Source organism: Dufourea novaeangliae, unplaced genomic scaffold (assembly GCF_001272555.1).
Source record: "Dufourea novaeangliae isolate 0120121106 unplaced genomic scaffold, ASM127255v1 scaffold130, whole genome shotgun sequence".
NCBI lineage: Eukaryota > Metazoa > Arthropoda > Insecta > Hymenoptera > Halictidae > Dufourea > Dufourea novaeangliae.
Genome location: NW_015374004.1, coordinates 360955 through 388747, shown reverse-complemented (window position 1 = coordinate 388747; position 27793 = coordinate 360955). Strand labels below are relative to the sequence as shown.

Sequence of the window (27793 nt, the reverse complement as noted above, 5' to 3'; positions counted from 1 at the left end):
AAATCTACCTCTGTGAAGTTAGCCGGGCAATTATGACTTGTTAACGTCTCATTATACCCAATCGATTGGTGATCGCTTGGTGGTCATTGGTGGCCTAATTAGAACATTTGGTGGTCACGCGTTTTTTTGTAATTAACTGATCAAAATTTGACCGTGAAGTTAGCCGAAAAATTTTTTTTTTTCGCCGGATTCAGTTTTTGAAATGCTCAATCGATGCGTAATCGTTTGGTGGTCATTGGTGGCCTAATTGCAATAATTGGTAGTACTTAGTTTCTTTAAAAAACGAAAAAAACGACGTAGTCATCTGGCAGTCAGGGTACAGGTGTACCAACGCACGTACAAAGTCGATAAAATAAATATTTCCGGATAGATTGTCTTTTCGGAGGAATCAATCGATCTAGAAAGGTGTGCTAATGATTGGTGACCTAATTGAAACCTTTGGTGGTCATTAATTAACGCAGGATATATGAAAATTCGTACCTCTGCAGTAGGACTAGCATCGAAACCTGTGATTGGCTGAGAAGTGAATACAGGAATATTGAAACACATTTTGGTAGATAAAACTTATATTTCTTAACCGATTTTGCTTTGCGAAGGCTAAGTCGAAGCAGAAACGCCTTCTACTAATTGGTGGCCCAATTAGAACATTTGGTGGTCAAGCGTTCTTTTGTAATCAAATGATCAAAATTTGACAGTGAGAATAGGGGAAACTGTTTTTTTTTCGTCAGCTGAGTTGATTAAATGCTCAATTGATGCGTAATCGTTTGGTGGTCATTGCTAGCCTAATTAAAACATTTGGTGGTACTTAGTTTCTATAAAAAACGAAAAAAACGATGTAGTCATCTGTTGGATACACGATACAGGTGTACCAACGCACGTTTAAAGTCGATAAAACAGACATTTCTGGATTGATTATCTTTTCGGAGAAATGAATCGATCCAGAAATATCTGTTTTATCGACATTAAACGTGCGTTGGTACAGCTGTATCCTGTATCCGCCAGATGACTACTTCGTTTTTTTCGTTTTTTATAGAAACTAAGTACCACCAAATGTTGTAATTACGCCACCAATGACCACCAAACGTTTACGCATCGATTGAGTATTTCAAAAACTGATTCCGGCGAAAAAAAAATTTTTCGGGTAAATTCACGGTCAAATTTTGATCACTTAATTACAAAAGAACGCGTGACCACCAAATGTTCTAAATAAACCACCAATGACCACTAAACGACCACCAATCAATTGGGTATAATGAAAAGTTAAAAGGTCATAGTTGTCCGGCTAACTTCACATAGGTGAATAAGGAGGCATACGCATGCCTACCACATTAACCAAAAATAAAAAACCACCACGGCGGCAAATTATTGGGCGTTGTTCTCAACACCTGTTGCTTATTCTTGGATTGTCATTTCATGATTTGAATTAGTTTTTAATTGTGTTCAAAGAAATTAAAGACATTAATTTATAAGTTTCTGTTTAAATTATGATGCTATTAGGTAACTACTCAGATGATTATTTAAATGAGTATCCATTTTTATTTTTATTTAATTTTAAAAATATTTGAAGCTAATATGTATAAATGTTCTCTAATATATACATCTAATCAAATATAATGTATCTAGAATCTAATATATTGTATATACATTAAAATGACAAATACAGATGGAACGTATAATAATGATTGGTTAAAAGTTAAAAATGAACTGGTTAATAGTTTTCATTTTATTATTTAACATATATTAATTTAATCTTTTCTTTACATACGCCATTTTGAAATATTTTGACATTTATATACTTTACTTTTTACCATTTGGTTCCTTTCGTTATTCATATATAATGATAATTGAGCAGGTTATGAACTACAACCTTTTATAGTTATTTGCATTGACCAAGTAGATTTACACATGTGAAAATAATTTCAGGTTATGCGTATGTCTAATTTTTATAAATTTCCTCAATAATTTAGTCTTCTAAAATTTTGAGTAATTTTAGAATACTTTATGATATATATACACACATACACACACCACATATACAGTATGCTTGTAATTTTTTATCTTCATATACTTATGATTTTGCATATTTAGATTATAGCAATGGGTAAAAGTGAAGGAAGGAATGATATTACAATACGTGCACGAGATTCAACTTTTCTTCCAAAGACATCGAGTGAGGCTAGTAAAATGTTAGAAGCTGCTTTGTTGCAAATGGATGACATCATTTCTGGTAAGTCGTTATATTTATTTTAAATTAAATATAACTGAAGTGTCTAATAATATATAAAACATGGTTGACCACCAGATACCATTAAGTCCTAACTGACTCATAAACCTTCTGAAAATGAAACATTGGCATATGTATTTTTATGTTTGTTTGACCAATATGCATAAGCAATTCTTGGCGCTTAAATAATATCATTTACTTTAACGCATGATTCTTACAAAATGGAAGTAAATCGAATATAAAATATTGGGATATATTCTATAAATATTTTATATATACCAGAAATACCTTATATAAAGACTGCTCTTTGAAATGAATTTAAAGTTAATAAAACGTTCTTGTACATATGTCCAATAAAGATTAATTTTTTAATTGGAAGTGGTTTCTTGTTCCACAAAATGATCACCAGAATGCTTGTGAAATAGCAGCCTTCATACAGTAGTATACATTTCTTGTTCTACTTTTCTCACATATAGTAACATCAGTCATGAAAATAATATTCAAAATTCATGTTTTGCATAGTGTTCTATTTGGTTTTACTTAGTTAGTGTTCTATATTATTTTTTTTCTTTTGTGTACGTATATCCAAACGAGTTTTTATACAAGATACAGGTAGCCATGATGGTACTTGATGTCAATTCAAAAGGGGTTTTATTAAATTCACTTGCAATTCACTTTGTCTGTTCTAATAAAATTCTTTCATCATATCTTTGTGAAACTGAAATATTGTAAGAAACAAATCATTTAATTAAGGCTTATACAATTTTATAATTAGAAATAAATTTTAAAATGTAACAGACAGTCCCAACAAATTTTGACTATGGAGATATTCAATGCTTATTGGGACTAATAACACTGTTCAAGACATAAAATACCGCATGACCGTTTATAAACGTTTCTGATAGATTTTTATGAACTGAATATGAATCTGCAAACCGTTTCTTCCCAGCACGTCCAATTTTCGAAAAAATCAGTTTTTAATAAAATTGCAAATGTTCAATCTTGAAGGTGCGTTGCGCTTTTACAGTAACAGTTATTTAGTTTCTTTTGACATGAAATACTTCTCTAGGTACGCTCCCGAACAAAACGATGTGAATAGTTATTATGTTCTAGACATCTAAATATATTTAAATAATGATGAATATTTCCTATCATGTTTTGGTCAAACTTTCAGGTGCTTGCATAGAAACTAATAATGAGGGATGTACAGAATGGAAAGATTCGGTAAAAGAGGCTACAAGAAATCTTGTGACAGCAATTAAAAGTACTCCAAGCCTTCCTTCTGCACCTGACGCAACCACTGTTGAGATTTTGCTGAAGTGGATGCAACCGGTAATTTAAATATTTGCATATATCAGATTATACAATTTAATAGTAATACTATGTACGTCCTGCACGAACGAGAGAGAACGAGAGCTCCGCGGGGTCGGCACTCTCCGTCGGCCTTTCCGCCGCGTAAAGCCTGCGTCTACACTATACAGAAATGTCTTGATAAGTGTGAATGCCTCGGTTCCGTGGTGTCACATTCACGCTGAGAGTCGACAGTTGACAGGATCTCGTCAATCAGTTTTTTGCTCGAAGCTCGAGCCTCGGCCGCTTGCCTTTGTAGTGTTCCGACATAGAAAAGAACAAGCGAGTGAAAAACAGAAAGAGAAAGCATCTCTTTCCACTCGATTCGACTACATGAGCCCGCCTGCGTCGCTCCCACCGGCCAATGGTCACATTGTAATCGCTGCGGTTCGCGTTCTCTCACTCGGTCTCGATGTGTCTCCTTCGTTCCCTTCGTCACACAGTCCGATTGTGTGTATACCATTTCGGTCAATAATAAAAATACGTATGCTGGAGGTGATTCAGCTACCATTGTAACATTGATAGCTCTCTAAGCATTCGCAAACACGTACATGTACATATACATTTCCCCGCTCTATCCGTCGAGTCCGTTGTGCCAGTCGGTGAGAAGAAATAGACTTTTTTTGACGGGTCGACGCGACGGCTGAACGAGGGGAGATCAAGAAAAGATTACATTCCCGGGTATCGGTGATACAACGCTAATGCACAATGAAACGTTTTTATTTTTAATTCGTTGTTAATGAAACCTTTATTAGTATACTGGTGAGATTTTTCTGATTAAAATGATACCATATACGACATAATGTGGATCATATTTACTCATGTAGAAAGTGTTAACAATTCATATTCGTTCATTATCGTTTCTGATAAATTATAAGTAAATAGGGTCCAAATTATATCGTGTTTGGTATCATTTCAATCAGAAAAATTTCACGAATATATTCGTAAAAGTTTCATTAACAAAGAACCAGAAACAAAAAGTTTCATCGTTGCATTTGTTCCCCTCGATTACTCGTCGGCTCGTGAAAGGGAAGCCGCCGCGGTGCGCCGGGCAAAAAATTATACGCTTGGCTAGTTCCACGGCCCCTTTTCCTAGTGGTGGGGATGACGTCTTCACACTTATCGTGGGCAAGCCGGCTCACACTTATCAAGACATTTCTGTATAACAAAACAGTGTTATACAACAAATTGTTCTATAACCTTGCTATACAACATTTTTTATAACTTGTTATAAGACTATACCTATCCGACAAATCTGTAACAAGTTTTTATAACATTTCGCGTTTCTTTATTAATAATGACGTCACACTAGATGGATAACATATAACTTGCTACATAACACGAAAAATGTTATGTCACTTCACGGTATCTAACATTTTTCTTTCTGTTTTTTTAACAAGTTTTATAACTTTGCTATATAACATGTTATATATGTTATAACATGTTATCTTATATGTATAGTGCAGACGCAGCTTAAGAGTGAGGGAACACGAAAGGGAACGGCGCGGTGTCGGTGCTCTCCGTCGTACGTGTTGGTCGGTGGACCGCGTGCGTGACGTTACATCACAATTTGGTCATACAATGCATACTGTAGAAGTTCTTTTAGCTGTACAAGTTGCGTGGCCACCCTGTATATATCAAATAGTCCGAATGATGTCGTGTTTAGACTCATTTTCATCGGGAGAATCTCCTCCGTTCAGTCGTGATACTTTCATGACAGTATATCGAAAAATGTAAATGTGTAAATTTTTGTTTGTGCGCGATTTCTTATCTGCTTACATATTGTATGCCGATGGTCAATCGCTGGTCTTTGACATTCGGCGCTCGGCAACGCGTTTATTCGAAGGTTTAAGGCCCATTTATAGATAACCGGGACATGTCCGATCAGTGTCCGGTTCATGTCCCGGCCAGGCCGCAGACCCGAATTGGTTACCGCAGACCTTGCCAAACATTCGCCGTGGGGCCACATAAACAATAACACCAGCCCCCACCACTCGCTTGTGTCGTCTTGCCATCCTCGAGCAGGAGGTGCGCGCACAAGCTGTGACTGTCCACACTTTCTGCACTCCCAAAGCCTCTATTCATTGAATCTTGGTATAGTGACTGTATGTTGGAAGCGGGACAGTCACAGTATGCGTGCGCACCTCCTGCTCGAGGATAGCAACACAACACAAGCGAATGGTGGGAGCTGGTGTTATTGTTTATGTGGCCCCACAGGCAAATGTTTGGCCCGAGCCTGGGTTATAGTATTTTTATATGTAGCAGTTTATACAGGGTGTAAGAGAAATGTTCTCCGACCCGGAAATGGGAGACTCGTGAGGTGATTTGAAACAAATTTTTCCGTAGCAAAAATGTTATCCGAGGCTTTGTTAACGAGATATTAACGAAAGACCCTGAGCAATCAGAGCGCGTGTCTACCGGCCGAGTTCCTGCGATAATGTTGGCTACGCGCTGTGATTGGTAGCCTATAATATATGTTATTATATTATTATAATTATTCTCATTATTATTTCACTCTACAGGGTGAGTCTCGTAACGTGACGACTTCAAATAACTCCTAAGTTATTTGTTGTACAAAAAAAAATGTTCAAAACAAATCTTGCATGCTTTCTAGGGGGACATACAGTGTTGTAATCTGTTTTTTCTAATTTTGCTTTTTTATCGAGATATGAGGGTCACCTTCAGTTTTTTTAAAATAGAATGCCCAATATTTTGTCTCGAATTCGCAGTTAAAAGCCGAATAAAGCAGTTAAGTATCATGCATTAAGAATTCGAAACTTTGCACTTTTTTCGTGATTCGAAACTCTCGAAACCCAGCTAAGAAAAAATATAAAATTGATAAATAATAATGCTCGGTGATCGATTTTTGTTGTTAAGAATATAAAATATAAGCAGATTGACGATCGTATGTGATTGGAGAAGTGCAGGTCAAGAGCATGTGATGCGTGAGAGCTTGACTCAGTTTTTTCAAATGTTATTTTTCAATTATAATACGTATTATAGTATTATTTATTTATAGTAAAAAGTAAGAATTGCTAAACTATCGAGTGTTAATGTTAAAAAAAAGGATAAGTGCATATATTGTTTTGTTTTTGTTTGCATTTTGTGTTACCATTATTCTTGTTAGCACAATCTCTTGAAAAATTGCTATAACATATAATTATAACTGTTGCCGTATGGCTACATATTTTGCATAATGAAATAAAATATTGGTGTTATGAATTCTTTCATATCTGTGAGTATACATATAATAATTTCCTCTAATCTTGTATAGATAGTACGGCACAGATTTGAATGTGCATTATTTGTACTCTGCCTCCCTCATTTGAAGGAATTCAGGTGATGAGCAATGTTACAAACATAATGAAAACTTATAAAAGTCTAATTTCTTTCAAATATTTCAAGAATGTTTATTGATTAAAGGTAAGAAAAATTGTGTTTTATTACGCATAACAACATTATAATGGGAATTATTATATGTAAATGTGGTAAGGGTAAAAAAGTCGCCAAATGACGAATGAAAAACAGCATTAGACGGTTTCAGAATGTTAAAATTTATATGTCATGTAATATACACAAAAACACAACGAAATATTTCTTTGATAAGTTTTAAATAATTTAGGAATGAAAGGATTAATAAAGATTTATGTAAAAATTTTGTCGAGACCAGCTCTTAAAAGAAAATGTTACAAAGCAAAATCAGCGCTTCAAGTTTTGAGAGTTTCGAAATCTTACAAAGTTTCGGATTTGAGTTTCGAGAATTTAAAAATTAGTTTCCAACCCACCCCTATTAAAAATCACTCAGACTAAGGGGCTAATATTTTGGAGAAATTAGTTTTTCGATACTATCATTAAATAATTTTAATTTGAAAACAATCAGTGACTAAATGGCAAAAGGTGTGCGATTTGGTTTAGTGTCGAGTAGCTCGAATGTACACATATCGTTCATTTTGGGCCAGATAATGAAAAACATTTTTCAGCTAACAAATGGCATGAAAATTATATTTCACATCCTGAGTCCATATTACATTCAAAACTTGTAATGTTTACAGTATAAATTATTACATAGTATTTACTAATTTATATCGTATTTGACACGTTATGAAATACACTATTTTTTAAGTGTATAACATATCATAGGCGTAATGATAAACAATATGGTCTATTTTTATCATGGAACATATTAATAACTATTAGAATATTTATATACATGTACTTGAAAAAATGTATCTGTAATTTGAAATAGTAACATATTGAAGTGTAGGTAGTATATTTAAAAAAATGATAAATAAAATATATATGCATGCAGTTAAGAAATGCAACAGCATAAAAGCTGAGTAAGGATCTCTTTTAGATATGCACGTGTTCCGTATGGAAGGTCTTTGAATTATATCACGTGACTGCTCTCATCGTGAGAAATTTTAGGAGGATAATTTTAGTTTCTCACGGAACCACGCTGTGGCTGTTTTGTCGAGGTTCCTTCCGATAAATGTCTTTCATTCGCCGAAAGTATTTTTGTACTTGATATGATTTAAAGAAAAAGTAAATAAACGTGAATCATGTATGCGAGTGAAGAAAATTTGTTAATAACTTCGAAGATTTAAAATCGATCATGGATGAAGAAGAAGAGAAAGGGCATGCAAGAGGTTCTATTAATACATGTTTCTGCTTTTAGAAAATTCAGTGCAGTAGAATTAAATCATTTTATGTTGAGTAATGATCAAAATATAAATTATTAACTATTTTTACATTCAAATGCGTTGAAAGGAAATTTAACACCAAGACAACACGATAATGCTTTCGTAACATATCTAACATTATGGAATATGTGTAACCTAAAGTACAATCGCAATATTTCAAGTTTTATCTAATATTTAACAAAGTTCTTTTATATTCTGCAATTATAATCTGTAGAGAAGATACATTTAGCATATGATTTTCCGTTCAAAGGAAAATAAGATGAAATTTGAAATTTTACTATGAAAAAGTTCTTGACTCTTGTGTTTTTTATTAAATATTTTTATATCTACGAACATTGTTGCATATATTTGTTAATAGGTACAGAACATATTACATATTTTACCAATGAGGCACAGAAAATAATGTTTGCAATTGTCAACTTTGTTTTGTTATAATTCGTCCGTACTATTTGATAATATACTGCATGTCACAAACATATTCGGATATTAAGAAGGTAAGTTTGACTTTGATGCTCTATATCTTTGTTAATTGTGGAGGGAATTAACTCGGAATTGTTTCTTTCCGTGGCTCATCTATTGGAGTTTAGAAATATCTATAACATACTTAATTAATTTGGTACAATTGTATAATATAACAAATTAAATGGTATCACGTCCAATTGTAGCGTTACAAAAATACATGGACACATATTCCGTTTCTCAATATATTTACAAACATTACTTTCCGAGTACCAGAGAGCTCTCGAAAACTCCTAATTCGAAACGCAGCGGATTTTATGCATTTATAGCCTATAGGGGTTTGTAAAATACAAAACTTTCATCAGATCCAATCAGTTTTCTAGCTTATTCCGAACCTAATATGATACTTAAGAAAAGGAAGAAATTCCTACATTTGCTCTTCTCTGTATAAATTGCTTTAGAAAATACCATTTTTCATAAAAAAAACCCGCAGTCTAGATATAAGCAATACACAAAGTATTGGTTTGGTATGGGACCTGAACATTTTTGTAACACGAGAATTGGTTGTGATCTCCTTTAACTTTTAATATTATATGTATAACCGTATCAAGTTAATTAAATAAAAGTACTACAATAAATAAGACATCGAAAGAAACAATTTTGAATGCATTCCCTCCACCATTAACAAAGATAGAGATACAGCGTCAAGTCGAACGTACCTTAGTGTCTGAATATTTTTGTGACTTACTGTATGTTTCAATACAAAATTTTAATGATCATTTAGACTTTTAAGAATACATAATTGTAGTAGACTTCTACCATGTTTCATCTAAAATTTAATTAACTATTACGAAAGAAAGCATTTTCAACTTTTTACTTATTTATAGTTCTGTCGTACACGATATTTTCTCATCATATAACGCCATATTCTTTTCATACTACTTTTGTCTCTATAACTCTACATTCACGCCATTTATGCTATTTATTACAAACTAATCTTACTTTAGCATCTTCCATCATACATAATCATAATACAGTTGACTCTAACTATATTGCTATGATCGGGGCTGTAGGGGAATACAGGGGTCTCGCGATTATTGTCCCAAAGTCGGGTCCACGCCGGGACAATAATCATGGACTACGCGAAACCCATCTGACCCTCGTGAATACATTTTTTGCCCGAAACTCGAGCCTCGGCAACTCGTCTTTGTAGTATTCCGAACATAGAAAAGGACAAACGATTGAAAAACAGAGACAATGTTTCTGTTTCCATTGGATTTGACTGCGTGGCCCACTTGCGACGCTCTCGCCGACCACACAGTCCGATTGTGTGTGTACCGTTTCGACCAATAATAAAAATACGTGTGACTGGAAGTGATCCAGCTACATTTAAATCGTCGGCAGCTCTCTGGGCAGTTGCTGACGATTGAACCTTCGACTAATAAATCGTCGTACATTCCCCCGCTTTGTCCGTCGAGTCCATCAAGTGCGTACATTGTTGCCCCGGGCACGAGACAACGCTAATTCAACTGTGAAACTTTTTTATTTTTGATTCGTTGTTAATGAAACTTTTACTAGTATATTCGTGAGAATTTTCTGATTAAAATAATACCAAATACGACATAATTTGGATCATATTTACTCATGTAGAAAGTGGTAACAATTCATATTCGTTCATTATCGCTTCTGATAAATCATAAATAATATAATCAGAAAAATTTCATCAATATGTTCATAAAAGTTTCATTAATAACGAACCAAAAATAAAAAAGTTTTATTGTTACATTGGTATCATCTCACCGATATCCGGGAATATAACCTTTTTGTGGGTTCCCAACGTTCAGTCGTTGGCTCGTGAATTGAAAGTCACCTCGGCGCGCCGGGGCAACAAAGTATGCGCTTGCCGGGTTCCCCCCCCCCCCCCCCCAGTGGTGGGGATGACGTCTGGACAATAATCGTGGATCAATAATCAGTCAATAATCGCGAGGTCCCTGTAAAATGGCAATGAGTTCAGAGCATGGACATAGGAATAACGGGATGGAGCATAAATCCCTACTTTAGGCGAAGGGAGTGATTACACATTTCGTGTAGAAGGGGTATAGACCATACACATATACATATAGACGGAGCATAAGCTACCACTTTGGGCGAGGGGACCGTAGGATTGGAGGGGAAAAGACAGCGGTCGTTAGATATACGTCGGTTAGCTTCGGATGCATTCGGCTCGATTCGGCTCGTTATTAATGGCTGGTGGGCTGTGTGCCGTACTATTATTTAATGCTTTATACTATTTATTGATTTTGTTAAATACATATATCTATACGTACGGAAATTTAACGTATAATAAATATATTCTTTTCATCTCTCATAGCATACATTATACATGTTTGTAACGTGATTGTATACCCGAATAGCACCGAAAAGGAACGAAGTTATCCGATTTATAACTAACCACCCCCTTACCGCGAATCTTACTCCCCCGCTCAGTTTATGCTCCGTCTATACATATAGTATGTCTATAGTGGGGACAGTCAGAGTATGCACACGCGCTTTCCTGATTTGATCTCGTTGGTCCTCCTGTGGGTATGGAGGAGGGTCATTTCCGTACTCCCAAAAAAGCAAGCCTAAAAAGCGGATCACTACTTGACCAGGCTTGTTGTAAGTTACGAGTAATTGAAAGTTTAGTATTTTAATCTATTGGTACATGTTTCCATCGAAATGTTATGGCATTGCTAGCAATATCGTAGTGTCGTTTTAGGGTTGACGAAATAAGATATTATATGGACTGCAAAATTTAATTTACGTAATATTTAATCATATGGAAATATTCTATAAAATTATTATATGATAGAAATGTTGTTAAAATACTCTGCTCGTGCAAATAAACATTTATTTATTCATTTTTATTACTGTTATTACTACTGAACAGAAATATTTATATTTTCATTTGTATAATAATATTATGTATAGTACAATGATGCTAAACACACACTTCAAAAGATTAGTTTACAAAATTCATTTAGGTTCGGATTCATCAGAAACTATATCAAGAATAAAACAGTGGGATGGTAGATGTACACCTTCAGAAGGCTATGACTCTTCAGGCACATCAAATTCTGATCAAGAAGAGAATCAAGTTGCAAATTTTAATTGCTTTGAGCAACAAATGTATGAATCTGACAGCTGTTGTTGCCAGGTAGTACTTAAAAAATTCATTAATAGAAATGTTAGAAAAATTTGTAAAGTTACAAAAGATTTTTAAATCTGTGATAAATAAATGTAAAATAGAATATAGTAATTTACTGATTAGTGACAAAAAACTTATAAAATACTTGTTACAATGTAGAAGACAGAAAATCAGCCATTTTCAATTAAATAGTAAGATGTACTGGTTAAAACAGTTTTATCATACAGGTCACTAGTTGAACTTCATTTATTAAAACATTTTTACTATCTTGTCTGTTGAAAAATATTACAAGGCATTATAAATATATGAAATATTTTCTCGATTGTTATCTTTTGGTAAACGATAAAAGTTTCTGCTTTGATCTAAAAGTGCTTTTGACTGTATTCTAACTTTAGTTACTTATATGTCAATTCTATTTTCATTCGTGAAAAATGTTTGAATTACAATATTTTTTCTCCTGTATTGAAGGTTTAATATTTTATTATATTTGTATATAATTATAAAAACTATTGAAGTCTAGAATAACTGAAATCTTAACATACAATGTATTAAGATAAATAGAAATAACCATTAAGTATTGAAAGTATTTATTGATTTTACATGACAATTTTCCAATACATCTTAAGCTAGTTTATCTGTCTTGTATAATATTGGGTGGTTCGGAAAGCAATTTCGTTTTTTGCATGAAAATGAAAGACGATTTTTTTAATAGAAAGAAACAGTTTTATTCAGTTATATATTGACCATTTTGTTCCAACACCTTTTGCCAGTTTCCAGGTAATCAAGTGATTCCGCGCTCGTAGAACTTCTTCTCCTTATTGGCAAAAAACTGAATTATATAGATTTTCACACCTTCATTTGAATCAAAAGTTTTGCCAGGCAAAGAATTGTGCAGCGACCGAAACAGATGAGAATCGGATGGTGTCACATTCGGTGAATAAGGTGGATGCGGTAGCACATCCCATCCAAGTTCTAACAGCTTCTGGCGAGTCACCACACATGTGTGAGGTCTAGCGTTGTCGTGAAAGAACACTACACCTTTTCTATTCACCAATTCTGGTCTCTTCTGCTTAATGGAATCATTTAATTTTTCCAATTGGTGGTAGTATACATTCGAATTAATTGTGTGGTTGTTTCGAAGGAGCTTAAAAAGAACAATCCCTTTTCAATCCCACCAAACAGAAAGCATCACTTTCTTTTGATGGATATTATCAGCTTACGATGTGCTTTGAGATGATTCATCACGTCTGCTTCATCATCGTTTGCGTTCAACATTGTTGTATACAATCCATTTTTCACCACCAGTTATGATTCGTTTTATAAATGCATCGTTTTCCTCACGTTTCAACAGCATATCGCAGATGATAATGCGAAGAATCGAATGTCTTTCTTTGAGAACGTGTGGAACACAAATATCGAGTTTCGAAACGAACCCTTTATTTGATGTTTATCAGCCTCGATTGGCCTTTCAGAACTTGGTGCATCTGTGACATCATAATTACCAGAACGGAATTCGAAAACGAATTTTGATACTGGCATTCAGTCAACACATCCTTTCCATACACAATTCTTTTCGTGCTTGCACGGCATTGTTACCTTTACGATAATAAAAAAGCAAAATATGCCGAAAATGCTCACTTTGGTTTTCCATTTTTGATGCGACAATAAGCAGAAATCACTTGACAGATTCAAAAACAATTTTCTTTTAACTGTAGCATGCAATGTCAGTTATCAAAATGTGTAGTGATTTTATAGATTAGAATGAAGTTGTTTGCTTAAGAATACGATTAACGATATCTACTTGAAAAACAACGAAATTACTTTCCGAACAACCCAATAGCTCAGATCAGTATGTTAGCTACTGCTCAAAGTACTTTGACTGAAGAAGGTTGAGAATTCCTTTTTAATGTTAATGATTACGAATATATTTAGTTCCTCTAGTTTTATTAGAAACTATTTGACATTAAAATGTATGATACAATAGGTAATGCATTAAAGTTTTAATTGCTAAAAACGCTATGAAAATTATGTACATGACAACCCAATTGGTTTCTTAGAATTGCCCATTAGGTTATGCTAAAGTGATTGGTCTCAGAGGAAGTGTACCAAATCTGTGTTCACCCCCACGTTTGACTCATATGGGGACTTCTTCACCCTACTGTCCTACAGTTTATAACATGAGGTCGTTTTTGTCTACTATTCTTTTCTGATTAGTTTTATGTTCAAACTCACTGACAATAGAATATAATCAAACAGCTTGTGTGCAAAAAAGCATATTTGTCAAGAAAATATTCGAGAACAAAAAGGAAATCGAAGCAATCAATCTTTTGAACCTGGAAGAAAACGACGATTCAAAAACAGAATAGATTGTGATCAAAGAATTAGATCACAAACAGATATTCTGTTAAGAAGAAAAGAATCTCCTAATTGTTGTTCGCTACAACACTTTCAAAATACTCGAAAATGGAAGGAGTGTCTATTAAACACTGAGGTACACCAATACTTGTAATAAATCAGGTTTGATAGTATACATGATTCAAACAAATTATAAAAAAATATGATTTATTTTTAACCATTAAAATATTAGATGACAATGTAATTTATAAAATACATTATGTAAAGTATGGAACTCAGGATGTGTATGTAATATTTATATGATTCTATAATATTAACATTATTAATGCACAACTATATTTTCACTCTCGCATTATTTAATAAAAAAATGTATGATGTTGAAAGTATTATACTGCAATATATCATAAGTAATATTTTTATGCAGCATCAATTTGAATTTCATAGGAACGTTTAAGGAAATTAGAAAATGAACGTGGAGCCTTACGCATGGAAGTATCAGTTTTATCGGAGCAGGTAGATGCACAATCCAATAAAATTCAAGAACTGGAAAATATGCTGAGAGAAAAGAAAGATTCTTTAAGAAGAATGGAAGAGACTTTACAGCAAGTAATTCTTTTTACTTATTTTCATTATTACGGTATTCTCTTGACATAAGCTCAATTTGTCTTCTTTTTTCATGAATTCATTGTTGTTCCCAGCATTTTTTGTTCTGATAGATGCAGAAATAAAAAGAATATATTTTGGATATTCCGTGCCCACTTTTTTATTTGGCAAAACAATAAAAATCGTATCATCTACCCACTCGCAACAGTAGAAACTAGTCGCCACTCCCGTGCATGGAGCTCATCTCATATGGACACTGTATTCTATTGTTAATGTTTTATTATAATATGTTGTACAGGGTGTCTGTTTTAACTGGATCCGGTAAAATATCTTGCAAGGAACTAAAAGTATCAAAAAAATGTTCTGTTTAAAGTTGTTTGATATGAAGGGAAAGGTAATGTAGTATAAATAATTTTTGTGTGGATGGAGTAGTGGCCGAGATGTCAAGGTCTAGTTAACTTAAAAAAAAATAAAATACTGTGTTCTGTTTGCACAGCGTTGAATTCGTCTCAATAAACGCTATCATATTATAAACAAAAAAATATAACATTCCATTTATAAAAAATTAACTTGACTTTGAACACATACATTACGTCCCCCTTCATACCAAACAGCTTTAATACGAACATTTTTTTTATACCTTCAGCTCCTCACAAGATATTCCACCGAGTCCAATAAAAGTAGACACCCTGTATATTTTTTTCTGTGATTAAACTATATTTTATTATTTTATTTTTATTTCCGTTTCATTTTATTTAAGTAATTTCTGTTTTGAAAGGAAATACTTTCAAGGAGTTCTTTGGAAACGCAAAAATTAGAACTATTGAACTCTCTATCAGAAATGAAGCTCAGACTAGCTAGCTTGGAACATGAAAATCTTGCACTTCGCAGTACAAGTCCCGTGTTAAATGTAAGTCAATATAACGCCATAAAACCGCATTACAGACTTTTTACAAAAATTTTATATTAATTTTCTATTTATATATACAGTCAGTGTCATTTAACATCATACATCCTACAATTTCTACAAATATAAAGTTCTGTTAAGTCAAAAGTTACGACGGATTGAATATTCTATCTAGCGACAACTTTGACAGTTTCTCTTCGCTCTATTAATATCTTCCGAGAAAAAGGAACAGTAGGAATCTATTAAATTATTTTTTAAACTAAAAAAATATCAACGTGGAGGCGAAAATGGTTCGAAATAAATGGACCTCCTTGGATTAAGGTAGCTCACGCGTTTGGTGTCGTAGCTGGGGCTCCATAGGGCGCTTTACACTTTTTATCAATTTTACCACTTTAATTTGAATGATTAATATTTTAAACTACTTCAAAATATTGAAATGGAAAACAATGTACAAATGAGTGGAAAAAACAACAATTTTTTTCTTCATTGTAAAAAAAATTTAATCTATTTTTAATTTTCAAGAAAAAAATTGGACAGTTCGTCGAACAAACCAAAGGAAAACAAGTGACGTTGACGCTCATGATAGACAGCGTAGAAGTATTACCAAACGCGTTGAATTTAAGATTGCATACTTTGATTTTAATCTTTAGTTTTATTTAATTGTTAATATATCTTTTTTTCCGTCCCACTGCCACCATAATCTCCGTAAAAAATCTATAACCACCTAATTCTTTATGAAAATGTCATTTTTTGTAACCAAATAAGAAGTTATTAACTTAGTGTCAACTACAGTTCCATAAGGCTCGTGTTAAAAAAAAAATGTTATAACGTTTCTTTTTCAGTAATTTTATCGTTGACGTTGCGATTTTATGGTAGCAATCGAAAGATGAAGCTTTTAAGAATGTTCTGTGAAATTTTCAACTAAATTTGTAATTATTAAAAATTTGCGTGAGCCATCTTAAGTCTCTTCGTGTATTTCCTACTTATAACAATATAATTTAAAAAAATAGTCTATTAAAACTAATCCACTTTAAAGCCTTGTAAGAGGAATGCTATTAATAAGACCGGAGTTCAACGAAAGTTTGGTCAAATTACTACGAAATATTACAAAATTATGGGTAATTGAATAGCAGTTAAGTTGTATATATGTATAGTTATTTATTTAACATTGGTTCCTTTTGTGTCACTATTATTTATTTATTTTGACCTTCATGTCTCTTAGAAATGAATTGTTTAAATTATAAGTTGTATGATTTGAAGTAACACTCACTATTTAATAATCATCATCATGTCGTTAGAGGAAAACATTATTAGGTATTTATTGCAGAGAGAGAAATTTGGAAGGCATACCAGCCAGTATAGTAGTCTTCCTAGGCCCCTGAGTTCTTCAAAGAAAGGCGTAGTGTTCGGTAAGGTTCCCAGTTTAACTTCTGGAGCGCACACAACGGTACCATTGGCCATTAGAGGAGCCTCCGCGAGATGCTTGTCTGCGCCTATTCTAGGTGGCGATGATTTCTCCTCTAAGCATGCATCATCACATGCTTTTTCTAAAAATGTAGTTATTATTTATTCCTTTTGTCTGACAGGCAATCGCGGTCAATAACTATCCCAATTTTATTCTAGCAATTTACCAATCGATTAAATATGTTTTATAAGCCTGTTCCCTTTTTAATGCATGAAAAGTTTTTATTTACAATAGACATTTGTTTATTGCACCTTCGGGGCTGTAGAGGGTCAGAATTCCAGGAATACTGCAATAAGGAAACTCCAATCACCCGCGCGCTCTCCCCTCCATTCGGCCGTTCAGTTGTGCGACGCACGTATATATATATAGGGTGGGCTGGATATACGCATTTTACAATCATCTTCATTATCTTCGTTATTTTTGGAGATATCAGAAAAGTTTATTCACAGAAGTTGTTTAGTATGGAAAGGGCTATTAATTTGCAGTAACAATTTTTTCGTTGGTTGAGGATATCCTGAGTTTTCAAAATTAATTATGTTTCCTTTTTAACGATACTGAAATATTGTGGAATAAAAATTTTTTTACGTAAGTGGATTCTTCTAAACATTCTGCGTAATAAAATATTAAGGTAATATGTGAAAAAAATTAATAATACGTGAGATATTTTATATACAAAATGTAACAAACTGTTAATTTTTTCTCGACCTATAACAAAATTATTTCTGCTATGTTATAGTCCCTCTGATACCAGATAAGTTTTGTGAATAAAATTTGTTTATACCTGTAGAAATAATGAAGATAATTAATGTGATCAAAGTTACTGGACCATTGTTTATAATGCATGTATAATTGAATAGTAGTTTCATTTATTCTTCTTTATTAAAAACAATGTAATCAATAATATGAATATTTGAATTTGTTTAATTGTGACATACAAAATGATTAACAACTACATTTGCTTATTAATTATCTTATTTATGTATAAAAGTGTAGAAAAACACAAGTTAGTGAATGCAACAAAATACAGTAAGGAGCAAAACTGAACCAATGTGACTATTTTTGCAGGAAAATAAGTTATTCATTTAGATGCTACTAATGAGTAAGTATTATTAAGATATAGTTGCTGACTCATAATCAGACATCATGACATACTCAATGTTAAATTTTCATAATATCTTTAAGATATTCAATCCTATTGTTCTATGATTTTTTTATTGAGAACCTTCTGTTAATATTTTCAAGTAGAGATCACTGGACAAAGAATTAAACAATTACCAATACTTTTATACATATATTCAGAAGTGTGTTGGAAGTATTATATTATAAGTAACAAATTGAAGAGAATATACTGAAAAAATTAATTGTTTCTTAAGTGGAAATAGTTGTACAATTATATACAGGTTGAGATTTTTAATTATTTCATGTATGTAATATTTATAGGAATAATCTTTTATATAAAACAGTACTATTGGTTCAGTTTTACTTTGTACTATTGTAATAAATTTTGCACTATCACGCCCTAGGAAAACACATTTTTTGTAATAGGTATTAATCTCATATATAAACTCCATATGTATGAATTTTTAACTTTTTGCAGCTTTTCAATTTCTATGATCAACCACCTTAAAGACATTTAATATTTTTATGCCCAAAGAGGTTATGCCCAACACTGACTTTGTTACAAGTTTATCTGCTTACATAACTACTTGTATTCAATATGAATTAAGCATAATACGAAATGTAGTTGATTATAACTGCAAGCATCTAAAAACATTGAAACATTTTATTAAGACAATATTATATATACTTCGCTTTCTGTAATGAAATATACGAGTGAAACGCGACACCGTATGCATTCCCTTCTGGGCGTGTTAGACGGTAGAGTGGGGTGCGCGCACGTGTGTGAGAAATACGTGTAAGCGAAGGGCGTTCCCATGCTACAATAAAAGGGTCGGCAATAAACGAATGTCTACTGTACCTTTTTCCTAATAATATAATATATTACATATTTTACACATAGTGCGTTTCATAAATATATTAACCCATCGAACTTGAATGTTCTGAAATGAACATAAACGAATTTAATAGTTTTATTTTGTGCCAATACAAGACACTATAAAAAGAAATTAGGAAAGTTCTAATAAATTTATACGTATAGCAAGTTTGGTTGTAGAACATTCGTTTTTGAACGTTTTATAAACAACAAAATTGGTAAATATTTAGAATAGGGGTGGCAGCTCCGATGACCTTGACCTTGACAAATGTCACACTCCTCAGTGACCTTCAAAAGGTTTTAGCCGTCGCTCGTTTTTTATTAAAATATTATGAGCAAACAAGTCTGCAAAATGTAGCAGTTATTTTGAGTATTGAAGGGCACCAATAACCTTGACCTTGACATATGTTGTAAATGTCACCTTCTTGAGTAACCTTGATAAAAACTTAGCAGTCCCTCTTTACTTTTTAAAAAGTTATTCACAAATAAATTTCACAATACAAACGTTTATGATTAACTTCATGATCTAAATCTTACCTAAATAGTATACACATTTTATTGTTAACACATTTGCTTCTTTATGTGAAGTGGCGGAGCTCCTCGCCCTGCCCCCCCCCCCTCCCTCGAGAAATATCTAGCTCTAACTTGACCTGAATTCATTTCTGATTAAATGAAAATGAGATTTGGATTAAGTTAAAGCTGGATTGTTTCTCAGGGTGGGGGTGCAGCCCCACCCTCGCCCATGCATTTCATAAACATTTCCCATATAATTAATCATTTCAGCCCCGCCTACGCAATTACTGAAAAAAGCAGATATTCTTATAATACAGTATTTATAATAGGTATAATTTAAAATATGAAGCCAAATATACACCTTTATGTTGTGAAATTTATTCGTTAAAAATTGTTTAACAAATAAAGAGCGACGGCAAAAACTTTCTCAAGGTCACTGAGGAGGGTGACCTTGACTACATATGTCAAGGTGAAGGCCATTGTAGCCCTCCAATAGTCAGAATAACTGCTGCATTTTGTAGACTTTTTGTTTATAACTTTTTAATAAAAAAACAAGCGACTGCTAAAACCTTCCGAAGGTCACCGAGGATATATAAACGATGATATATCACAATATTGACGTTCAGTACATTTGGAGGATGTCCCGAAAAAGTCCACATGTCCCCCCTACGTCCTCTTTAAGATCTTTAAATGTCGTAGGAAGGTCCTATTTACAAAGAGGAACGTCTTGAGGACGTCCTGTGTCAACGTTCTTCGAATGTGTAAAAGTAACATTCCCTGTACTTTTTGGCAACGTTTAAAGCGTTTTTAAAAACGCTTTGATAATGTCTTAAAAGGCGTATGAGAAACGTTTCCGGAATGTTTAAAATTACGGTTAGATTTCATTCTGTGCAAGGTGATAGAAGTAAGGTTAGGTTAGTTTGTGTATAATAAAAAAAAGATTAACTTTCCTGCGATTTCCGCATTTAATAGAAATTAGATCAAGTTAGTTCATGTTAATAAATAAAAGGTGAAATTTCCTATATGGCATTATAATGAAAATATAGGTCTGAATATGTCATTGTATAGAATTATTGAATTTTATAATTTTGAAGGGTTGTAAATGTCCGTAAAAGTTTAAAAATAGCCGATGTACATAATTTCTATGCACTATTTTTGCATTCTTACGAAAAATTCTTTACTTAGCACGAATTTGCTACACACTATCAGATTCTGTAGACATTTCTGAAGGAGACACCATCCAGAGAAAGGGTCGGCGGAATGGCTTTTGATTCGAACAGGTCGGGAAAATATCCGTCGGCAACGCGTGCACTCCAGTAGCTACGCGAAGTCAACACCCATAGACACCGTCCAGTGGGCACCTCCTTGCCATATGTACAATGTTAGATTTTTTCGTGTATTTTTGAATGCTAATCATGCAATTTAATGAACTTCTGAATGAATTTCGATTGGCGAAAATTCTGACTGTCGCCCGGTTATAAACATTTTTTTATTTGTTTAAGTTATATATATAAAATTTCCACCCATAGCTGACGCGAAAATTAAAGAAGACATATTTATTGGTCCTCTAATCACAGATTTGATGAGAGACAAAAATTTGACCGATAAACTGAATAATTTGGAAACTGCTGTATGGCTTACTCTTAAAAACAGTCACAGAACATTTCCTCGGCAAACACAGGTCAAAGAATTATATTACTAGTGTCAGTGGTCTGTTAAAAAGTAAAAAACTTAGCTATAATATGTTCCTAAAAATGCAATCTTTACATTCTCATCTGGACTTTTTTCTTCCAAATCTCAGTGACGTGAGTGACGAACATGGAGAACGTGCCACCAAGATATATCCAAAATGCAAAAACAGTACCAAGGGAAGGACATGTGTGCAATGCTTGCAGACTATTGCTGGACACTTATAAACAAACAACATAGATGCAACGTACAACCGTCGAGTAAGACAAAAAACATTTTTAAATTTGTTTACGTTAACGATGTTACAGGTAATTCTTCATGTTACATGATACATTTGTTCTGTAGTTTAACAAAGTTTAAAAAATGTTTATGACAGTAATATCTCGATGAGTGCGACAGACTCGGTCCGCTTCGAAACGTTCGTGGCAAGGAGGAAAGGTTTTCAGCCCCTTATAAACTTGTTTTTTTTTTGCACGAAGCCGAGCCTCTGCTTAGCTTCGATTGGTTTCAGAGGGGGACCCTCCTAGTGGTGGAAATCACACTGTTCGTGTCGCACTCATCGAGAAATCCCTATAACCGGGCGACAGTCAGAATTTTCGCAAATCGGAATTTATTAATAAAATTTATTATAATTGCGGGACTAGTATCCAAGAGTACATAAGAAAATGAAACATTTTACTGGGAATGCCCATTGGAAGGTATCTATTGCTGTCGGTTTCGTGTAGCTATGGCACTCAAGAGTCGAGGTAAGCAATCAATGGCCGCGTGGCGGCAAAACTCCGTGCACACGTTGTCGAGGGATATTTTCCCGATCTGTTCGAATTAAAAAACGTTCTGACACTTTTTCTGGACGGTTTCTCCTTCAGAAATGTCTACAAAATCCGATACCGTGTAACAAGTTCGTGCTAGCTAAAGAACTTTACGTAAAAATGCAAAAATATTGTATAGAAATTACATATATTGGCTACTTTTTAAACTTTTACGGACATTTACAACCATTAAAAATTACAAAATTTAATATTTGTATACACTGAAATATTTAGGAAACTCTCCTCCATCTTTCACGCCTAAATTAAACTTTCTAGCTTCTTTAGTTTTCATGTAATACGCTGTTCTTGCATAACAACAACGCTGTTTTTACAAAAACTCATGTTTTTCAAAAACTGAGGGAAATGGGGACATTTTGCTTCGGGAGTCATGATCTGGACAAGAAACTCTAAGGATTTCCAAGTAAATATTGCAGAGTAGTAAAAAAGTTTTAATTTGCTGGACAGTATAATTGGACCCTAACCCAGAGCAAAACAGACTTCCGATATTGGATGTTAGTTTACTGAATCCGGTGCAGATTACTTTTTGCCCAAAGTCGAGAATTTTTATGGGATATCTTGCTTTGTACGAAAAATACTCATCTGTGATCCTCGGGTAGCGAACAGAATTAGGATTATAAAAAAATATGATCCCATTTGAAAAAAATAACCACCTTGAAATCTTCCCTAACAGTCCACCTACAAACATACCATTAATACCACAAAATGTGCCCTTTTACATCTAACAACTTTTATAAGAACATCTGTTTTATAACTTCAATCCCTTGTGAGATATTCAAGCGATACTATTGGCATATAACATAAGTCGGCGAGAAATCACCCATGAATGAGAATTTAAACTTTTATACTTTTCAATATACTTTTACGAAAATGTCACAAATAAACCGAAGAGATTCTCCTGATGAAAATGAATCCAAACACGACATCATTCTGACTATTTTCAATAATATTTCTCATTATATTATAGTCTGACAAAAATTGTATAGTCACCTTGAAACCTTATTTACGAAATCCTTTGATCACATTTTCATAAAAGTACATACAAACCAAATAAAAAATAGAAATACAAAAAGATGCAATTTTCACTTTTCAAAAGAATTATTTTAGCGCTTCAAGAGCTTTTAGTGGATTGAAATAAATTTTTACGCAACAGTACTTATGAAACTAATAGAAAGTGTTTGATTACATTCGCGTTTGGACTCATTGTTAACAGGCGAATCTCCTCAATTTATCCATAACACTTTCATGAAAGTACAGTAATGTGCCAATAAGTGTAAATGCATCGGATCCGCAGAGTCACACTCAGGGTGAGCACGGACAGTTGTCAGCATCTCGTCAATCTGTTTTTTGCTCGAAGCTCGAGCCTCGGCAGCTTGCCTTTGTAGTCCTCCGACATAGAAAAGGACAAGCGACGTAGAGAACAGATAGAAAAAGCATCTCTTTCCACTCGATTCGACTTCGTGAGCCTGCCTACAACACTCCCACCGGCCAATGGTTACACTGTAATCGCTGTGGTCGCGTTATCTTACTCGGTCTCGATGTGTCTCGTTCGTTCTCTTCGTCAGACAGTCTGATTGTGTGTGTACCGTTTCGGCCAGTAATAAAATTACGTGTGACTGGAGGTGATCCAGCCACCATTGTAACGTCGACGAAGCATCGTACATGACATGTACATATACATTTCCCCGCTTTGTCCGTCGTGCCAGTCGGTGAGAAGAAAAAGACTTTTTTCGACGGATCGACGCGACGGCTGAACGAGGGGAGATCAAGAAAAGATTACATTCCCGGGTATCGGTGATACAACGCTAATGCAACGATGAAACTTTTTTATTTTTGATTCGTTGTTAATGAAACTTTTACTAGTACACTATAAAATGATACCAAATGCGACATAATTTGGATCATATTTACTCATGTAGAAAGTGTTAACAATTCATATTCGTTCATTATCGCTTCTGATAAATCATAAGTAAATATGGTCCAAATTATATCGTGTTTGGTTTGGTTAACAAAGAACCAAAAACAAAAAGTTTCATCGTTGCATTTGTTCCCCTCGTTCAGCCATCGACTCGTGAAAGGGAAGCCGCCGCGGCGCGCCGGGCAAAAAATTATACGCTTGACTGGTTCCACGGCCCTCTTCCCTAGTGGTGGGGATGACGACTTCACACTTATCGTGAGCAAATCGACTCACACTTATCGGGACATTACTGTATATTGAAAAGTGTAAGAATTTACATGTTTGTTAGGTGTGATTCCTTAGCTGCCTATTATGTACCGATGGTCTTAATGCGATCGCAACAAATGAACGAATAAAATTACATCCGTATTCGTTATTCGAATACCGCCCAACACTATACACTGGAAACATATATTATTCAATTTTTAAGGGGTTGGTATATTTGTGTAACGCATTGCATTGTATATTACGATAACAAATAATGCAATCACCAAAAAAGATTATCTCTTATACAAAGTTTGAATAACTATGTTTAATGGTGTTTTTCTGTAATGTTGTACCATGTATTATATTTCTCTCATAACATCAGTTAATTCTCTTTTGTTTCTATATACTTTAGTCGAAGAAAACAAAAAAGTTATTATAGAAAATTCGATTTGTCGAGCACAAATGGTTCCTCAGAAACCTTTGGCAGACCTTTCAATGGAAGAAATTGGAGGGTGGCTTGAAGATTTAGGATTGGAATGTTATGCAAGTGAATTAAGACGATGGGGCGCTACTGGATCAAAAATACTTGAGTTTTCCCAACAGCAACTGGAAAAAGAATTAGAAATTAAGAATGTTCTTCATAGGAAGAAATTATTGTATGCGATAGAGTCAGAAAAATCTGGTGGAATTGATTTTCTTGGGTCTGATAAGGTAACTATTATTGAATTGTAATTAATTGACTATATACATGATTGTTAATTGTTATTATTTCTTTATTATTGTTATCTTAATTCTTATGTAGTACTTAATCCTGCCAGGATAACTGTTATAAAGTATATAAATTACAAAGGTCTTATAATAATAAGTCTATTAATCTGTAGATGGATAGTCCTGCGGTTCTACGTTGGCTTGATGATATAGGTTTGCCACAACATAAAGAAGCATTTCAAAATGGTAAAGTTGATGGTAGAATGTTACATAGATTGACTACTGAAGATTTATTAAGCCTTGGAGTGAATGCACAGTTACATGCTGCTAGCTTAAGAAGAGGAATTCAGGTACTAATTTTGAAGAATATACTCGTTCATCCGGTTAAAACTTAAAAAAATAAATCATGTTATATAAATATATTTATTATTGAAATGAAATAAAAAATGAAATAATTTATTACGTTCCTGTTTATATTGAAAATATAGCATTATATATTTATGTATATAGTTAATAGTGATTAAACCATTAGTAAAAATATTGATAATTTTTTTTCTTTTGAAGGTTCTACGGGAATTAAATTTTGAGTTCGACAATCTTGAGAGAAGATCTACAAGTGGTAACGAGGCAGATGGTGGTAATGTTCATCTCTGGACAAATCATCGGGTAATGGAGTGGCTTAGAGTAGTTGATCTCGCAGAATATGCTCCTAACATGAGAGGATCAGGAGTACATGGAGGTTTAATGGTGTATGAAGGAAGATTTACGTCTGAATTATTGGCGACATTACTTAGTATTTCTCCTGGAAAAACTCTTCTCCGGAGACATTTGACCACACATTTTAATAAAATTCTTGGTAGAGAAGTTGTACAAACGAAAAGAGAAATTGAAAATACTCTGGGATTTGTACCACTTACACTTACTGCTCGTTTGAAGGTATTTTACAAATCTTTATTCCTTCTAATTTTACTGAAATAATATTGTAATTAAAATGAGTTTCCTTACTGCATAAATTCAGATACCAAAGAAATCTCAATTCACATTAAAACGTAAGAAAAGCAAAAATGAAGTGGATTATGGTAATTTGGTCTGTCCTCTGGAAGCTTCTTCATCAGGTTCTCCATTGGAACCTGTTTCGACTCCAAGCAGCCCTAACTTGAATTCACCCATATTCTAATTAGAATTACAGATTCATAACCTCGTAAGTTTCAAAATTCAGATAATTTGAAATCAATGCTTTTCATTACCTTATGCCTTTTTGTAATTAAGTAGTTTCTTCAATATCCTTTTCTATTTCATACTTCCTTCCTTATTTGAGGTTATGATTGTAAAAATAAGAATGTTACTTTCTTAGACTTTTACTACAAAAATAAGTGACACTTATATATGTTTGTATTATTATTATTCTCGCGAATGCATCTACAGGATTTTCTGCAGGAACAAGAATTCTTCCCTTGTAGAGTTCAATTTTGGCAACAGCATTGGTCAACATTTTTCATATTTCATATTTATATATTCATAATAATTTCTTATGCATTACAATGTTTCAATAAATATATTTGTTGTAAGTTAGTAGTAAATTACTCATTGGATCACCTATTTAATTGATAAATTATTTATTAAGTAAATACATTATGAATCCCGATTCTCTCGTCTCTCATACACGAAAAAGAGCCACAAAACCCACGGGGGTTAAGGGGAAGGTACGCCTATAGCGCGTCCCTTAAACGACCGCTATCACGCTGACAGTCAGATCAGATTCTATTGTCACGTATGCGGAGATGATGTCCAATGCCAGGCAAAAAATTCGTCTGGCCGTAATGAGGTTTGCAGAGATGCGCCCAAGAAGGACACTAAGGAGGAGAGCTAATAATTCGGTTCACTCCCTTTGGCCCGGCTCGGAATAGGTACGCTATAGAGATCTGCATCGGGCGGGTTGATCCCGCCCGTCACCCGGCCGTTTCTTCTTCACCCGAGCTGGCCCGACGATGCGCACCGCAAACCCGCTAAACCTGGCCAAAACCCGCCCACATGCGTGCTATGCCCGCTCAATCCGTGGAATCCGCACTAGATCCACTCAGCCCGTACATACGCGAGAACCGATTTATCATTATACATATACTTCAGTTCTTCGTACATGCACTTTTGTGCAAGTAAATACCATTTCTTCAATTAATTTTGTTTTTATTTTTTTTGTTTATTAATAATATTTCAAGGTACTTTTATAGCAATTTTAACCAATACATACATTAAAATTATGTCATTAAAATCAATCCTATATTCTGTGATACTATTGTATAATAAAGAAAAATAATTACAACTTTTTATTAAATTTTTGTATAAAAACAAGTATTTTTGTTGATTCTTATTATTTAATGCTTTATACTATTTATTAATTTTGTTACATACATATATTTATACAAACTACATGACACATGGAATTTTTAACGTATAATAGGTATATTCTTTTCATCTCTCATAGCATACATGTGTGTAACGTGATTGCATACCCGAATAGCACCGAAAAGGAACGAAGTTACCCGATTTATAACTAACCACCCCCTTACCGCGAATCTTACTCCCCCGCTCAATTCATGCTCCGTCTATATATGTCTATGAGTACAACTCAGAGGTTTTTCTTGGTCGATA

The 27793-nt window shown here is 33.7% G+C and overlaps 1 protein-coding gene across 1 annotated transcript; it reads left to right on the top strand.

Moving 5' to 3' along the window:
* Window positions 1-1364: 1364 nt before the first annotated feature.
* Window positions 1365-26321, top strand: LOC107188152 (liprin-beta-1). Its single transcript, XM_015576401.1, has 10 exons — window positions 1365-1497; window positions 2089-2227; window positions 3399-3556; window positions 14720-14881; window positions 15657-15788; window positions 17113-17194; window positions 24849-25147; window positions 25318-25494; window positions 25709-26080; window positions 26163-26321. The coding sequence occupies exons 2-10, from the start codon at window positions 2098-2100 to the stop codon at window positions 26319-26321; spliced, it is 1671 nt and encodes a 556-aa protein (XP_015431887.1). The 5' UTR covers window positions 1365-1497; window positions 2089-2097.
* The last annotated feature ends 1472 nt before the right edge of the window (window positions 26322-27793 follow it).